The 17,457-nt window shown below is 59.2% G+C and overlaps 1 protein-coding gene across 1 annotated transcript in view; it reads right to left on the bottom strand.

Moving 5' to 3' along the window:
- Window positions 1-8,753: 8,753 nt before the first annotated feature.
- The window catches only part of JAKMIP3 (Janus kinase and microtubule interacting protein 3), a 30,243-nt gene continuing 21,539 nt past the window's right edge, over window positions 8,754-17,457 (bottom strand). The window contains exons 13-22 of the mRNA XM_023762651.1: window positions 17,230-17,328; window positions 16,887-16,985; window positions 16,736-16,789; window positions 14,416-14,481; window positions 13,853-13,921; window positions 13,689-13,766; window positions 12,574-12,777; window positions 11,484-11,549; window positions 10,004-10,045; window positions 8,754-9,386 (exon numbers count right to left, since the gene is read on the bottom strand). Of these exons, the coding sequence (XP_023618419.1) occupies window positions 9,219-9,386; window positions 10,004-10,045; window positions 11,484-11,549; window positions 12,574-12,777; window positions 13,689-13,766; window positions 13,853-13,921; window positions 14,416-14,481; window positions 16,736-16,789; window positions 16,887-16,985; window positions 17,230-17,328 (945 nt within the window). The 3' untranslated portion in view covers window positions 8,754-9,218. The remainder of the gene's footprint in view (window positions 9,387-10,003; window positions 10,046-11,483; window positions 11,550-12,573; window positions 12,778-13,688; window positions 13,767-13,852; window positions 13,922-14,415; window positions 14,482-16,735; window positions 16,790-16,886; window positions 16,986-17,229; window positions 17,329-17,457) is intronic.

Raw genomic sequence — 17,457 nt, 5'->3', positions numbered from 1 at the left:
GTTGACGTCTTGGTTACACATTCAGCATTTCTGGCAACGTTTCAGGGTCCCCCCCTCTTGGTCCACTGCGGAGGGACGCATTTCCACACAGATTTCCCCCTTTGAAGAGCCCAGTGGTCTTGAGTACAAGGTATACGCTAGGATTTAGAAAACGCACCTTCTTTAAAATACTTGAATTCTTCAGATGCTCGCAGGACCAGCAGGAATCAGTGGCGAATGCTCGTATTCTGCCGTGTTGGCAAAAGCCCAGTCCTGAAATGCTGGCTTTTGTAACCAGATGACAGCGGGTGCCTCTGACACAGAACTGAAAGCAATGCTATCGAAAGAGGAAAACGGACATTGCGTGTGCTCTCAGAAGGCGGCAGGGATGCAAATGTGCTCTGGGGCTTGGAATATTATTTGAAACATTCATTGAGCCGTTTCCCCTCTCCTGTGTACACACATTTCACATGTAACAACTTTGTAAGCATCAGTGCATACATACGTGGTTCTCTCTCCTAAATAGTGTGCCCTTTTCAAATGTATAAGCTGTGATTAAGAGTGTCTGGGGTGGGTGGGCTGGCGTATGAAGAACTCCAGATGTATGGACAACATGCAAAGCCATAACAGTCCAAGGAGACAGGGATGTGACTTTGGGTTTCAAATGCGTATCTTTAGATCCTGAACGGCCGCCCGCATGACTGCTGCTCCTGTGCAGGTATGCACCGGGGGGACCCCACAAGAGGAGTGGGTGGACTTCTGGGGTGTCCCTGGATGCCTGGGTCACACACTCCCTCACACTTTGATCTGTTCATCCATAAGTCCTTGGGCCTTTTACTAAGGCCAGACTATTGTTGCCATTCGGTTCTGAGCACAACAAACGTGCAAGGATGGTACAGTCATAAATTGGCCCAGGTCTTGTCCCAGTGAATAGTAAGCATGGCCTTAATGACAACAAAAAATGGGTCCTTCTTGCAAAACTGCGGAGTAGTGCATTGCCTAGCGGAACCCTGCCCTCCCCCGGGAAAGCACATCTCCCCGACCTGTCAGCTTCTCCCCACTTCAGCCTAGGGAGTCGGCGGCCACTGTCGTCCCCACCAGAGTTGAGCATTTGTTCCGACACAAATGCAAACTGAACCTAACCCTTCCAGACAACGCAGCCACCCTCCCTCCCGCCTCTCGGTGATGCGGTTTGTGTTCCTTTATGCAACGTTGTGAGTTATGCTCTCACCTGGCTGCATGGCTAGCTGCCCGGTGTGTCGACTTCTAAGTGCCCCAGAGAGCTAAATCCCTGTGCATGGTGTTCTGGTGGAGCAAGTTTGTGCACGCGAGCACACCCCCCCCCCCCCTTGCAACTTCTTTAGCACCGAGGGCGACAACCTTAGACCATCCAGGGGCGAGGCCCACAGAAGAAGAGCTGGATGTCGGGCTGCATCCCAGTGCTGGGCGGCGTCCCTGGGCTGTGGACCTGAGCCCTCGGCGGGAAGGGAACCCACACCAAACCTGGCTTCCATATGTGCGGTTTCCTCTGAAAAAGAGTGAAGACAAAAGCTTTATTTTAGCGTGAGCCATCCGAAGCACTCCGGGCCACAACCACGGTGGAGAAAGCCTGGGGAAGCGCCGGGGGCCCAGGTGCACATTTTGAACCTCTGCCCAGGAATAGCAAACAGACGTTCCCCGAGATCATGGGGCCACAAAGGTGGGTCCGTGTGCCCCACGCACGAAACCATGTGCAGAAGTGGCCTCAACCTTCCCGCAATGCCTGGGGCCGCTGCCCACATTCCTACCCCATCTTCATTTCTTCTCATGACTACTTAGAAAGGGGCTGTGTCAGGTAGCAATCCCTCCTTCTCGCCTTTTACGTTTGTGATGTCTGGAACAAGTTAGGAAAGGCCTTCTAATAAGGAGGCTGGGCCAGGATGGGCCCTGGGGCGGCAGGAGTAAGAGCAGGATGAGGGGTCAGAGGCAAAACCCCAGGGTCTCAGGTTTTAGAAACTCCACAGGTTTCTAATCCAGGAGAGAATGAGAGGGTTTGTGGGCTTTTTGTTTCGGTTTCTCAGCCTCACTTCTAGTCAGCCGACAGTCCCCCAAGTAGAGCGCCGTGGACAGGCAACTGCCCGGTGATGGGGTGGTGTCCTTGTAGGGACGGCCGCCACAGCCAAAGCCTCGCTGCATTTAGGAGAGCGTGGTTATGGCGTCATGTCTATAGTGACCTGCACTGAGGAAAGGTGACGAAGTACAGGAATAGATGGATAACCAAAGCCATGAACCGGCTTCATGTCACGGCACCAGAATGAGCAGAGGAGGGACCAGGGGGCGCTGGCAGCTTGGTGTGGGTTTTTTTGTGTGTGTTTTTTTAAAATATATTTTATTGATTTTTTTACAGAGAGGAAGGGAGAGGGATAGAGAGTCAGAAACATCGATGAGAGAGAAACATCGATCAGCTGCCTCCTGCACACTCCCCACTGGGGATGTGCCCGCAACCAAGGTACATGCCCTTGACCGGAATCGAATCTGGGACCCTTCAGTCCGTAGGCCGATGCTCTATCCACTGAGCCAAACCGGTTACGGCCAGCCTGGTGTGTTGATGTGGGCCCCCGGCCCAGCAGGCACGAACACGTCAGAACCTCATTAAGAGCTGCGGAAGCACAACGCCTGTCGGTACCACGTGCAAAGGGACTCAGACATATGGATCAGGAATCAACATTCTGATTTCTGTCAAAATAGAGCCCGAGGAACAGGCCCTGGTGTGTTTGTGTTGGGAGTCCCACTGAGACCAACTGTGGGGAAACAGCTGCTGGCATGGGAGACGAGCACCTTCAGGGTCGGAGGAGCCGACTAGAGCAGAGGCCCGTGCGGGTGGCGAGCACCACGGAAGGCCCGGCCCTCGGCCTCTCTGGGGTTCCAGAAACCACATAAGACAAGTCAGCCGGGTCCCCACAGGGTGGGCCGGCTGACGACCAAGTGGGCGAGGGCCCAATTCCACAGACACGTACTTGGCCTGTGAGACCCTTTAGCCTGGTCCTTGCTCTCTGCCCCCCAGCACCGCCCCTACTTCCTGTGTCCCAGATGCCCCCAAATAACCCACACAAATAGGTGTCATCGGCTCCTGGCACAATGGAGAATGGGCTACAACAGCCTTCCCACATCATCTGAGAAACTGAAGCCAAACATTTCCAAACCAAACAGAAACAAATGAGAACCCAAACCCTGTGGGGCCAGGGCCTTTTGTCCCCAAAGCTCCGATTTGGGGGGAATGTCAAAAATAAATGGCCTCTCCCAGACCCCACTTAGCTTCCTCCCTCACAGCGCTCCTCGGGGCCTTTCACCAATCGGCAGGTTTCAACCCCTGCCCGGCCTGCACGGTGTGCGATGTCCCCTCTCCCCAGCGCCCACGGAGGAGAGCCCGGTGGGGCTTGCATACATGCTGGGTTGGGCCCTCCGTTCCAGGGGGAGCCACGCTCAGGCTGTGCCCCGCCCAGGGCTCCTCCTGTTCTGGCTGCAGCTGCCTCGTCAACGCGTAATAAAAGCAGCACCTGCCTTTATGGAGCAGGTCGCAGGTCGCAGGTGAGGACCTGCCAGGCTCTTGAATGCAGAGTTGGTGGGTTTTATGTGTCAACCTGACGGGCAGTGGCTGCCCAGACATTTGCCAAACAGGATTCTGGGTGTCTGTGAGGTTGTCTGGACTAGATTGACATCTGAGTCAGCCGACTGAGTAAGCAGATTGTCCTCCCGATGGGGTGGGCCTCACCCCAATCAGCTGAGCCTCCAGGCGACTCGGGTTCACTCCCATGTGGGAGCCGTTTCTATGAAATTGTGTTCCTGGGGCTGCAAAAACTTTTTCCATTAACAGTCATTTTATAGAAAGTGACTACATGAGCATCATGGCCTGTTTCCTGGCGTTTTCTCCCAGTTACCTGGGAATCAGAGACTCACGGCTTAACCTCAGCCGTGGCTGGTGATTCCAGGGCCACAGTGTACCCCCTCGGTGCTGCCCACCTCTCCCTGGGGCCTGGGGACACTGGATAGTGGTGTCCTCTGGCCTTGACCGCTCCTCCGCCCAGCATCCCCCCTCCCCGGGCATCAAGGGCGCCTGTCCTCCATTCCCATGGCCCCGCATAAGCCCCCAGCCCTGGTTTTCTGGAGGACCATTGCTGTGAGGGGCCGCCAGGGGGTCAGGGTGGGCGCGGCATTGCCAGAGGTGGGTATGGGGCGGGTGCTCACGGTGCAGGGACTGAGGCCGGCACTGAGTGCGTTCCCCGCCTTCCAACCATCTGAGCACATAGGATCCCACCGAGTCCACGTCAGCCCAGGGCTTACCCGGTCAGGGCCACGCCCTCAAGGTAATGGCCGGAAGGGTGTGTAGAAGCCAGGGCAGCTGGGTCCCTCCTGCAGAGAAGGCAACTGATCTCATCTCTGTACTGTGCATATACGTGGACTGCACAGTCCCTCGCCGGTGTGGGCGCAGAATCCAACTGCCCGGGCTGCTAGACCTCTGCCTGACCACACACACACACACACACACACACACACACACACACGTCGCACACACACATCACACAGACGCACTTTGCCTGCTCCCCACCGGTGCCTGTCCGTTTCCTGTCTGGGTTGCAGGCAGCAGCTCTCACAGCCCCACGAGGGGGTGTCCAGCTGTCTTTCTGACACTGACCTCTCTAATAATGGCCCCATGGTTGTGCCACTAAAAAGACCCATTATTGCTCCAATCAAGATGGCTGCATTTCCCATCACCAGGCAGCTGCTGCGAGAGACTGGGCTAGATCACAGAGCAGGGAGGGGGAGGGGAAGCCTCCATTTCCACCTGTGACTCTGCAAATCTCCCAGGGCCATTAGAGGAAAGCCTTTGCCGTACCTAAAGCAGGACGATTCTAAACAAAGAGCAGAAGCAAATCGCCTCAAGCCCAACAGGAACGGGAAAGCCTTCGTTCACAGTATCTCGGAGGCTGAGCATCGTGTCCGGTTTTGACTCCCAGGTGGACACACGCCCAGAAGAAGCCCCTGCCCCTCACACTCACAGACTTTACAAGAATGTTCTAGAACAGAGGTCCTCAAACTTTTTAAACAGGGGGCCAGTTCACTGTCCCTCAGACATTCCACACATGCGCACTGGGGGCCCGGGACGAGTCGGCTGCTAAGCAGGACAGGCAGCTGCGGCAAAAACACCCGGCGGGCCAGATAAATGTTTTCGGCAGGCCACATGTGGCCCGCGGGCCGTAGTTTGAGGACCCCTGTTCTAGAAGCACCGTTCACAAGAGCAAACCCAAGTGTCAGTCAGAGGGAGGAAAGCCCATGACATGTAGACACAAGACGGGTGAGTCTGGGCGCAGTGATATCAAGTGCAGGAAGCACGGCCAGAAGACATGCACAGCACCTTTCGTCTCCGTAAAGACTGGAGAGACAATACAAGCTATACCTTCAGAAACACCCGTGTCTGCAACAAAGCTCGACAAGGCGCTGCCCCGGGGCTGGGACAGCAGTGACCTCTCAGGGGAGGGCAGCGATGGGCCAGGGTCCTGTGGTTGGAAGTTACTGGGTCCACAGAGTTAGAAAGAACAGATCGCCAAGTGGCCACTCCCAACCCGTGGCGGCCTGAGCCAGGATCAGGACGAGGGCAGTTCTGTGCACCAACACGGCAAAGGTGGAGGAAACTCGGTGACAAGGACCAGCGAGGGGGACGCACAGGAGCTGGAGTGGCCTCTCAGGCCAGCAGGGACCCCTGAAGCCAGCTAATTCTGAAAAGCAAATGCAGTGTCTCCCCCGTGGCCCCACGCAGTGGGACGCCACACAGCCCGCCACCTGCCATCAGACAAGCACGCATCGGACCTCAGCTCTGAAGGCCTCATTTCCACACGGGCTGGTGCCCGGGCTGACGGAGTCACCCTGACAGGCCTGGCGCCCGGGGGGAGCTTTGCAGCGTGCCCGGCAGGGTCCTGTCAGCGTCTGGCATCTGGGGGCTCCCCCACCTCAGCAGGCTCCCCTGTCCCTGCTCTCAAGACAGACAGGCAGTGCCTGGGGCCAGCTCTCCCCTGAGCTCAGCCGGTCCCCCATGAACGACCTCAAAGAACAAGCTGTTCACTCTCAGGTGAAACTCCTGTGAGTAAACACACATTTTGTTCCTTTTTTAAAAAAACAATATCGGCGACGAAGACGGAGGTGTCGTTGGGTTATGGTGGAGGCCACGGGAGGTTCCTACTCCCTGCACACGCGGTGCTCACTAACTGGACGTGTTCTGAACGACAGCAGCTTATCCCTGGATTTCAAGGGACACCAGAGCCTCCTCTCTGGGCGGCGGGGCGCCTGCAGGAGCAACCGCCAGGGGCCTAGAGGAGGGGCTGCTCTTGGCGTTCAGGGCCTGCCCACCAGGAGCTGTAAATTGGGTCTGCTGACACGCAATCCCCTCATCTCAGCTTCCTGCCCGTGCTAGGCAGACGGGCCCACCCCACCACCCCCGGTGCAATGGGACCAGGCATGCCCGCTAGCCAGAGCACTGCCCCTGCCTCCCAGGGTGTGGTGACATGGTGACATGGTGATATGGGGACATGGGGACAGGGGGTCATGGGGTCAGGGAGGACGCTCCAGGCAGGACTGGCCGACCACAGAGCAGGACGTGGTCCAGCCAAGCAGAGGGGTTTTGTTTTAAAAAAGGAGTCCTTCACAGTGGGGGTGAGAGAGGACAAAGAAGGGGGACAGCGACGGGCAAAATAGGTGCTTCTGCCAAAACTGTGCCCCAAATGCAAAGAGCCGGGCTGGCTCATGGGAGGCCGGGAGTGATGCCCACAGGACAGAAGCCACCGCCACCATGGAGCCTTTCCGGGGACCCTGGGCAGTATGTTTCCATACAGGCATGTGCCCCCGTGATGTGCGGTGTCCGCTGCTCCCCCCACGAGTGACCTCTGAGGCCAGGCGGTGACTGTGGACTGTCCTTGCCAGGCACTGGTGGTCAGCACTGTCCTGATCGCTCTGGGAGGCACCTGAGCTCCGTGTGGGCTTGAGCGCCCTCGTGTGGCCCTCAGGGTGTCTCCAGGCCCAGGCAGGACCAGGCAGGTCTCACTCTGTTCCAGAACGAGGAAGCGTGTAAAACTCGCGGCCAATGGGCCGCTTGCTTGCTCTAGAGCAGTGGTTCTCAACCTTCCTAATGCCGCGACCCTTTAATACAGTTCCTCATGCTGTGGTGACCCCCAATTTCATTGTTACAAATTGAACATAATTAAAGCATAGTGATTAATCACAAAAACAATATGTAATTATGTATGTTTTCTGATGGTCTTAGGCAACCCCTGTGAAAGGGTCGTTAGACCCTCAAAGGGGTCGCGACCCACAGGTTGAGAACCGCTGCTCTAGAGGGACCTTGCTAGCCCGAGGCTGTGCTGAGCACCCTGGGGGACCAGATATTGCCTGGGCTGGGGCCCCCTATCGGGCTCACCGCCTGCCTCTTTAGGGAACATACACGCAGACGCGCTATCTGAGACACGAAGGAAACGTCACGGACCCTTTCTGAATAAGCAGGTGGCAGGCTCAGCTCTTCCTCCTCCCAGGTCGGCTCTGCCTCTGCCTCTGCTTCGGCTCAGTGCTCGCTCCCCTTTCTACGAGGGCAACGACGGTGCCCACTGTGTGGCACAGGGGCTCTTCGATAGTCACTGTTGGCACCTTACAGACTCGGGAACCGGACCTGGCTCACCCCGGAACCAGAGCCTTACCTCGCCCGCCTCCCTCCTCGCCTGTCCTCCTCCCTCCAGGGGCTCCCCCCTTGCACTGCCTCCTGGCCTGGGGCAGGGAGCAGAGGTGACTGGGGCCAGGTGGCTGGGATGCATCTGGGACACACGGGAAGCCCGCTGAGCTGGGAGTCGGGGTTGGAGAAAAGGATGGCTCCACAAGATAACGTGGGAAGCTTTCTCTTTTTTAAGATTCTGGGGGCAGCAAGATGGGCGGGCAGGGCGAGCTAAGATCCAGTGGGGGCTGGAGCAGATGTGGGGGGGCCTTTCACAAGCTCTTCCCTGCAGAGCAGAGATGAGGCCATACTCATAGCTCAGGGACAGTCCCTGGCACGTTCATAGGGGACCCAGGGAGGCCTTGGCTGGCCTGGGGGGTGTCCTGGGTCTGAGCTGAGGAGGCCCACATGGGGTCAGCTCATGGAGGAGACAGTGAGGATCCCCCACATGGACACCCTCTGGGGATCAGACCTGGTCCAGGGGTGGTAATGGGGAGTGAGCCACCCCCTACCCGGCCCCACCCACCCATATAGACACAGAAGAGTTTCCCAGCAAACTGACCCACATTTAAAAGAGGCCGCACTGGGCTGAGCAGGATCAGATAAGGTGGAATCCCGCAGTCAGACGGAGGTCAGCGCCCCCTCAAGGGCCCCCAGCAGGTGGGAGGGAAGCGCTGTCCCCATGGACGTGTGGCAGTGCCTTACCTGCTCGCCACCTCGGCGTCCGGCTCCCTCCTCACCTTCCCAGGTGCCCTGCCATCCCTCGCTGGGCACCGGCCCTGAGTGTGAAGGGCAGAGTTCTGGACAGGGCAGCGTCAACCACACTCGGCTCCCTGTGCCCTCAGGCCTTGGGTGGGCGGCAACTAGCACCCAGGCTCCATGGGGTCTGGGCTGCGCTGCTGGAGGTGGCCGCCAGGGTCTCTGAGGAGGTCAGAGCCCTGTCCGGGGGCCGCCGTGTCGTCCACCTGCTGTCATCATGCTCAGTCCCACCAGGCTCCCAGCCGAGGCTCAGGCGGCCTCAGCCTTCACATCTCCGGTGGTCAGGAGGCCGCGGGGGTGGCATGGAGCAGCGTGGCAGCCGCGGCCCCATCTGTGCCCGCGGGGCATCAGCGTCAAACAAGGGAGGGCATCGTGACGTGTCCATCAGTAAGTGCTTGGGACCCCAGTGAGCGAGTCGCAGCGTCAGCGTAGCCCAGCTGTGGCGGCCCCGGGAGACCGCCCTCGGGACGTCGGGAACGCAGGTCACCATCGCGGCCACAGCCTGCACTCTGTCATTTCGTGGGGCGCCTGCGTTTTTCTGAGAATCCTCCTCGGAGACCATGTAACAGCTACTGCGGGAACCAGGAGGGGTGGGCTGCAGGCTCGGGGACTCATGTCCCTGGAACTGGGACTGGGGGGCTGTGCCCGAGGAGGGACCCCAGGGTCCAGCAGCCAAGACCAAGCTCTTCCAGAGGAGCCCAGTCAGGAAACTAGTTCTCGCTCCGGCTCGTCAGGGTGGACAGCCGCCCGCTCAGAGCAGCTCAAGCCCCCCTCTCGGCCGCTTCCTCGACAGGAGGGGGTCCGCACAGGCCAGAGCCTCCTGGGTCCGCGGGGATGACGCAGGCGGTCTCCATTGGCCACCCCGGCACCCGCTGCCGTCTAGTCCAGCTGGAGGGACGGGGTCCGGCTCCTCTGGGGGCTGGAAGAACAGAGACAAGGACACGTCAGGGCGGCGGCTCAGTGACAGGCAGCGGCTGCAGGATGAGGCCCCGGGGAAAGGGCCGCCACCTTCCTGGGGAAGGTCCTCTCGGCACCTGTGAAGGGCGGGGCCTCGGACACACACAGACGTGTCCTCTCATCTTCTCTCGGGAGGAGGCGGTGGTCAGCCTCCACGTGTGGCCCAGGCGTGAAAGCCGCAGGCATGGCCCACAGCTTAGCACGATCAGGGGCGTGAACGAGCCAGCGCGGCCGGGAGGCTGGCCTCTCTGGCCGGTCTCCAGCGGGACCCAGGCTCGTACCCGATCCCACGGGGGAAGGACAAAGACCGTGAGAGCGCGCTGTCAGCGCTCGTGCCCCAGACACAGGAAACAGTCGCAAGGCTTTTGAGGCACACGCAGCCCTTCACTGTGTTGGGGGGAGTCCTTGCCCCCCTTCCTTGTCAAGAAAGGCAAGCGCCCTGAGCCCTCTGACGACCACAGGCCCCTCTGAATCCTGGCCCCGCCCGGGGCTGAGGGTCCTGGGCTGCCGGGCACCTCCTGGGCGGGCAGGAGGCAGAGGGGACCCTCGCCCGGTAAGTCTAGGCAATGACATACTCACCACGTCAGGGTGCCCGGGCGAGCTATGACCACAGAATGAAAGCTAAGGAGAAAAATAAGAACAAAAATAGAAACTGAAAAGGAGGGGAGGGCAGAGACATGGAGGGAAAGAGAGAGAAAAGAGAGGTTGTAGTACTTCTGGCAGGAAACACTGGTCGCAGACAGAACAGGATGAGGGTCGGTGGGGTCAGGAGCAATCCTGCCGGCCGGTGTCCAGCAGTTTAAGGATCACGCCTCGGGGGGTGGGAGGGGGGGTGGTGGAGACACCTTGGGTCTGAGTGATGGTGCGGCCACCACACAGACACGCTCTGGGGGACCTCGCACTGGCCAGAGGCAGGGCTGTGGGGGACAGTCGGGAGGCACGTGCCTGGTGCATCCCTGCCTCTCAGGGGCGCAGGTTGGGGTGGTGAAGAGAGGGAGCAGATGGGAGCGAGTGCGGGAGAGGAGCTCTAGAGGCCGGCCTTGGGCACTTACTGGGACGAGATTGCTTGGCAGATGGCAGTGAAGTGCCCAGGTTATGTCACTGGCGGGAGGGGTGGGCAGGGCGGGGTGGGGAGAGCAGGGTGGGGCGGGGCGAGCTGTAGGAGGACTGCTGTAGGAGGGGACCCTCCCCGCTGCGAGCACAGAGCCTCTGCTGGCTCTTTGTGGAGGATGCGCAGCCATGGCTGAGGGAGTCCCGTCCAAGCACCAGCCTCCTGCTCTCTGGAAGGGACCAGCCATGTGAGCGGGTCTGACTGGCCTCTTCACTCGGCACTCAGGGGGGAGCCGGCCCTCCATGAGGTCTGCCCCCAGGCAGGACTGACCACGAGGACCCATCACTTGTGGTCACTAGCGACCACTGAAATGTCCCTAAATTACGGGAAAAGAACTGCCCTAAACTAAGCAAAGAGTCAGGGAAGAGTCAGGTCTGGGGAGCGCCGAGTCGCGCTAATTCCGGGAGTGGGCGGGGCACCGTGACCCACGCATCACAGGCCGGGATCCAGGAAAAGAGCCGCCCCAGGCCCCAAGCAGGGTGGCCCCAAACTAAACCCATGCCAGCCCCCGAGTTTCCTAAACCGAGAAGCAATTGTGTTAAGGACCAGAAACAAAAGACTCGTCCTGGCCGGCCGGCCTGTCTGAGTGGGACATCGTCCTGCAGAAGCTTGGCTTACAGACCAGCGAGCTTGGGGAACTGGGACAAATCACATGCCTCAGCCGGCTGTCAGGGAGCCTGGGTCGCTGGTCCGGCACACCTGCCACAGCTGGGGAAACTGAGGCCAGGAGAGACGCAAGAGGTCGCACAGCTGGGCCATGGCAGAGGGGGCGCCCCAGACCCCAGGCCCCAGGATCCTGGTCCAGAGCCGCTGTGGCCCTGAAGCCTCTCTCTGTTCTCCTGTGCCCCGACCCAGCCAGCACCCAGTGACGCCGTGTGAGTTACTGGTCCTTCTCTCTTTCAGACGCTCCGGTAACAAAACAAGCCCCAAAATGTGCATTTATTTTACCTTTTCCTCCAGTTCCTTTATTTGTCTCTTCTGAGCCTCTATTCTTTCTTCTAACTCTTTAATTCTCTGCAACGGTAAAAGGAGGGAAGGCTTCGGTCAGCAGGCTGCCTGGGAAACCACGTGGGAAGACGGCTTTCAAGGTTTCGCTCAGGGACCTGGTGCACAAACAGCCACCGAGCCACTGCCATGCTGTGAGGGGCCTGGAGCCTCAGCCTGTCCTCCCCAGGGCGTCCAGGACCGGGCAGGTCTGCTGGCCCTGACCCCCCGACAGACAACAGCCTATCCCAGCTCGTGGCTTTGCAACGCTCAACAAGAGGACGGCTCTCCCTCAGCCACGCTCCCCTCCCACCTCCTGCAACGTCAGACTATAAACCATGATGCTAGAAGCCCAAGGAAATGGTAAGGAATCGAGTCACAGTCCTTCCCAAACGTTACAGTGGAGTGACGGGTGATGTACTCCGCTCAAGCCCTTTAAGATGCAGTGCCAAGTAGAGGCACGTTTGCGTGTGCCCACAGCACCTGGGCCCTGAGGCAGCAGTGCTCTGACCACGGCCACCTGGTGGGGGTGGGGGCTGCAGGCGATGGTCCCACACTGACCTCCCTGGGTCTGGGGTGAGGGTCCTGGCAGCTGGCTAATCCTCTGCTCAGACGTCAGCCCCTGACAGTCACTGTCTGCCTCCCTGACTAGCTCCCCTGTTTCTGCAAGTGCAGGTGTTGCGTTTGGGGTGTTCTGAGCAGGGTACACATCCATGTCCCTTCCAGGTCATGCAGGACGCAGAGGGGAGAGGGGACAGGGGAGGCATGTCTTGCACACCAGGCTGCCTAGAAATGGACTGGCCAGAGGAGACCAGGGGCTGCTCCCTGGCCCACAAGCTGCTGCTCCCCGGATGGCACCTTCGCCATGCCCTCACCCGGCAGTCAGGGGTCCTGACAGTCAGGGGTCCCAGGAGAGGGGATGTGGCCCCGGAGGCCGGACAGTGTGGCCCCCGGAGGCCGGTCTGGAGGGGCAGGTGGTCTGTCAGGAGGGCCTGCATGGGTGTGGCTACTGGAGGGCATGTTCATGGCACCATCTCCCCCGCCCCCGGCGCACCTGCTGTGCCAGCTGCAGGAGCTCCATGCGCTCCCGCAGGATCTGGGCGTCCCGTTCACGCAACTCGCTCATGACCTGGCGCTTCCACTGCTCCACGGCCACCCTGAGCTTCTCCCGCTCCTCCTCCGACAGCAGCTCAGCCACCTTGGCCCCCGCCTCCTGCTGCAGGGCGTCGAACAGCATGGCCTCCAGCTCCAGGATGTGCTGGGCGGGAAGGGAGAGGTTAGTCCTCGCCCGGTGGAGCCGGGCACCCCGTCCTCGGTGTTACAGCTCCGAGCCACTGCACCGAGGGCACTGGACTGGCTGCAGTGATGCTCTGCAGGAGCCCGGGCCACCAGGGGGCGTCTCTGACCCTCCTGACAACTCCAGGAAGGAGAATGAAGGCCCCTATTTACCATGAGGGGCCGAGGGTCCCCAAGCCTCCCCGCTGGTAGAGGGCAGTCCCAGACCCCACGCCTGCTTCTAGCCCATCCTTGGGCCACTCGTCCAGGCCACCTCGCCGGGGCCCCTGGACGGTGTTTCCTGAACCAGCACAGGACACCCTCGGACTTTACGACTTTACGGATTCGCACTCCAGGGGGAGACAAAGGCACACGGACTAGGACGGTCCTGCAGGGAGACATTCATTCACGGGTAACCAGTGGCCAGAAAGCAGGAGGGGGCTTTGCTCCCGCAGGAAATTTTGGGTTCCTTCGTGGGGGACGCTGCTTCCCACCGGCAGGCCGACGTGTGGGCCAGGGAGTGGGGGGCGAACACAGCAGGAATCCCAGTAGAGAGGTGTTACTTAACTCAACTGTGTTCAGTTAATTCGCAAATGAATCCTATTTCAATGACTTCAATGCTATCCCCTCATTTCAAATGTCCCTTTGATTCTGCTCGTGTGCCCTCATTCCTGGGGCGAAGCGTTTGATGACAGGCCTGCGCATCCTCGGAGCTCGCCGGGCAAGGGGGTGTCAGAGGGACACAGGCAGGCAGTGACCCCACGGGTCACGCTGGCCCAGGCTCTCCCGGCAGGTCTGAGGCCTGGTCCACACAGGCCCCCGAGACACCCCACTGGTGAGGGAGAAGTTTCCCCATTCCCCGTCCCCCAGGGGTCAGCAGCACACGCCTCTCACCTTGTGAGCCTGGTCCAAGGCCTGCTTCCTGTAGTCCAGCTCCTCATCCAGGTAGCCCTTCTGTTTACTGAACAGCTCCTGAAACACAGAGGACCTGTGTCTCGGCCTCGGGGTCCGGCCTGGTGATGCCGGGGTGCGGGCCACATGGCGAGACACCCACTCACCTTCTCACTCTCCAGGTCGACCATCTTCCGCTGCAGGGCTGTCTCCATCTCTTCCATCTGCTGGAGCCACTGGACACAAACAGAGCAGGTGGGTGTGACCCAGGGGTGCCGTCCCCTCCCCCCGCCATGTAAATAGCCTGCGGAAGGAGGGAGGCAGGCCTGGCCTCGGAGTCCCCCCTACTCTTCCTCCTGGAGGGGAGAGCTCACCCTCATCGGGAGTTGGGTTGGTGCTGGCACCGTGGTCTCCCTGAGCTCCATGTGCCCAGGGTACAGGCCAGTACAGGCTCCAGCCCACACCCCTCACCGGGGATCCAGTTCACAACCCTAGCATGTGCCCTTGACCAGAATCCAACCTTGGACCCTTCAGTCCGCAGGCTGACGCTCTATCCACTGAGCCAAACCAGCCAGGGCATGGTGGGTGCTTTTTGACCTCTGTGTGTGCCAGGCCTTCCAAGGCCAACAGGATTAGCAACCCCCCTACCCTTCCTCCTCCCAGGAGGAGCATTTCTCTGAGCTGAGCACAGAGAGGGAGACCTGCTGGGAGCATCCACACAATCACTTACCTTTTCAGCCAAGGTCAGGACTGTCCTGGCTTGTATGACAACCACTTGCTCTTCATTGGTCAGATTCTGTGTCAAAGCAGAATAGACATATAGTCAGGGGCAGGGCCATCGGGGTAGCTGGGATGAATGACAGGTGCATGGTGAGACTGATTGATGGGTGCTCAGTGGGACTGAATAATGCATGCATGGTGGGGCTGAATGAGGGGTGCATGGTGGGGCTGAATGAGGGGTGCATGGTGGGGCTGAATGAGGGGTGCATAGTGGGGCTAAATGAGGGGTGCACGGTGGGGATGAATGAGGGGTGCACGGTGGGGATGAATGAGGGGTGCATGGTGGGGCTAAATGAGGGGTGCATGGTGGGGCTGAATGAGGGGTGCATGGTGGGGCTGAATGAGGGGTGCATGGTGGGGCTGATTGATCAGATGCAGGGTGGGGGGCTGGGGCCACAGCTAAGGCTGCTTTTACTAAAACGCCCTCCCAGGAGTCTGATATCCCGTTCGTGACCCTGTTCACTCTGGGCGCATTCTCCTTTCTGTCCTCTCTGGTCCTCTCACTGCTGGTGGCCATGATGGTCTAGTTAGCCCACTGAGGCAGAATGGGATGGTGGGCAGCGTATCAAGCAGGCAGGCAGCAATAAATGTGTCCCCACCTGTCTATGTCCCCATCTGTGTGTAAAGTCAGCCCTTTGCATACACAGCCCTGAATTAGTAAAACACTGCTGACAAATGTGGAGCAACGATCAGACACCCGTGGCTGTGAAACGGTCCCCGTCCTTGGTGTCTTTGCCTTTTTTCTGCATGTTTTATTCCTGTCTCATCCCAAGGAGCCCACCTGGGTGGTCCCTCCAGGTGGGGAGAGTTTGGTTTTGAGACCAATGAGCATCCTCAGAGGATGTGGACACAGGATGTGGTGAGAGCTGGGCTGTCCATGACTCCCTCTGCAGCGGGAGCTCCCTAAGGGCAGGGGTCTCTTGCCATCCCGATACCCGTGCAGGCGGCATAGGGTGGGGGGTAGTGACCAAGTGCTATGGGGGCACACTGCACCCGTGACTCAGGCACGGTACTGGGGCTGGGGCCAGTGCCCCTCATCCTTCCTGCCTCCGGGAAACTGGCCAGGCTGCATGTCTGGGTTTTGGTATGTGCTTGTGAGTGAGCGTGTGTGTGTGTGTGTGTGTGTGTGTGTATTTGCATGTGTTTGTTTCTTTTTCTTCCATGTACTGTGACAAGTGTACTAGTTTGTCTAAGTGCTCTTTCTTGAGAGCAGTGACCAGGATGGGAAGCCCAAGGGCCTTAGGACAGCTGTAGCCATGTGTTTGTTAGTACACCTTGGGGGAGGGGGAGAGTTCTGGGGTATGAAGTGGGGCTGCCAAGCAGAAGTCGATCCACCGCTTGGGCAGAGGACTCAACAAGTGTAAGATGATGGATGGAGGCAGGTTGGAGGGTGGATGAACAAAGGATGGAGGATGGGGAACTGATGGATGGAGAATAGAGGATTAAGGGTGGATAGATGGAGGATGGAGGATAATAGAGGATGGAGGATGGATGGATGGATGGATGGAGATGAAGGACAATGGAGGATAGAGGAGGAGCTTTGTGGATGGAGGATAGAGGATGAATGGATGGATGGAAGATAGATGGATGGAGGAGAGAGGATGAAGATAGATGAATGGAGGATGAAGGATGGATAGATGGAGGCTGGCTTGCTAGAGGATGAATGGTTGAGGGATAAATGAATGGAGGATAGATGGAGTATGAATGGATGGATGGATGGATGAAGATAGATGAATGGACAGAGGATGGAGGCTGGGATGTAGGCACAGTTACTTTGTCCCTTCACTAATTAGGATTCCTTCTGGGTGTTTGTTGTAGAAATTGGAAATCTGGCCTAAATGAGACTTGGGATATTGATGGGCTCTGGCCACCCTCCCAACCAAGAAAGTGAGACCCCCAGGTCTGGGTTGCGTGCGGCATCCACCCCAGCCAGGGTTTGGAAGAGTTAGAGACTGAACGGGATTCAGAAACGGAGAACATGTGGCTAGAAGCACCTCTGCTGGGGAATTGGCTGTGGGCTTCCCACCCTCGCAGTGCAGAGGCCCCAAACCCCCGTTTGGGTGCTGGTCGCCACCCACACGGGCACAGGAACAACATGAGAAAGGAACAGAATTTCTCCCAAATGCCTGGGGCCCATCTCAAGCAGCCCTGGCCACAAGGAGGGTGTGGCTGGGCAGGGCCGCCTGTGGCAGGACCACAGCGGGCTCACGGGGGCCCCGGACCACGGCATGAGGAGGCATGCACAAGTCAGGAGAGCAACATACACTTACGGCGTTGTCCCCCAAGATGTCCAGCTTCTTCATCAGCTCTGTGACCTGGATGTCCTGGAGGCAAAGACACGAGGGACACGCGGGAGGTGAGCGCCAGCCGGGTGGGGCGGGCGTGGGCACAGTTGGGACACAGTTGGGGGGGGGGAGTTACCGTCACGCCTTCCGCCTCACAGTACGCTTGCAGGGGGCTCTTGCCGTCCACGAAGGGGATGTGGTGGAAGTTGATGGCGGGTGACTTCCTCTCCCTCTCCTAGACAGAGAGCAAGGCTGGGCATGGGCCGCTGGTCCCTCCTGGCTCCTCCCACCACGGAAGCTGTGCTGGGGCAGCCCAGGGATCACAGGAAAGCCACAGAGGCCACCAAACGTGGTCAACACGACATTTGCGCATCAGGAAGGCCGAGTGAGGGGCCGGCTCAGCCCTCCATCACACCAGCCCCGCGGGCGACCCCACTCGGGCACCTCTGCTCACGCCCAGCACCCCGCCCACAGCGCACCTCCAGTTCCAGGATGCGGAATTCCAGCAGCTCGTTCTGGTCTTTCACATCCTGGACCTCGTGTTTTAACCGAGCCTCTTGCGTCTCCATTTGCTTAATCTGTAAAAATAAAAGATGGGCGAGACACCGGAGGTCATGTGAGGTCAACTCCCGGCCTTTCCCGCAGCTTCTGCTGTCCCTGGGGATGGTGACTGGCCCGGGTGCCTGGCCCAGAGCCCAGCCTGCAGG

This window comes from Myotis lucifugus, unplaced genomic scaffold (assembly GCF_000147115.1).
Source record: "Myotis lucifugus unplaced genomic scaffold, Myoluc2.0 scaffold_255, whole genome shotgun sequence".
NCBI classification, from domain to species: domain Eukaryota; kingdom Metazoa; phylum Chordata; class Mammalia; order Chiroptera; family Vespertilionidae; genus Myotis; species Myotis lucifugus.
This window is presented reverse-complemented; position numbering and strand designations above follow the sequence as displayed.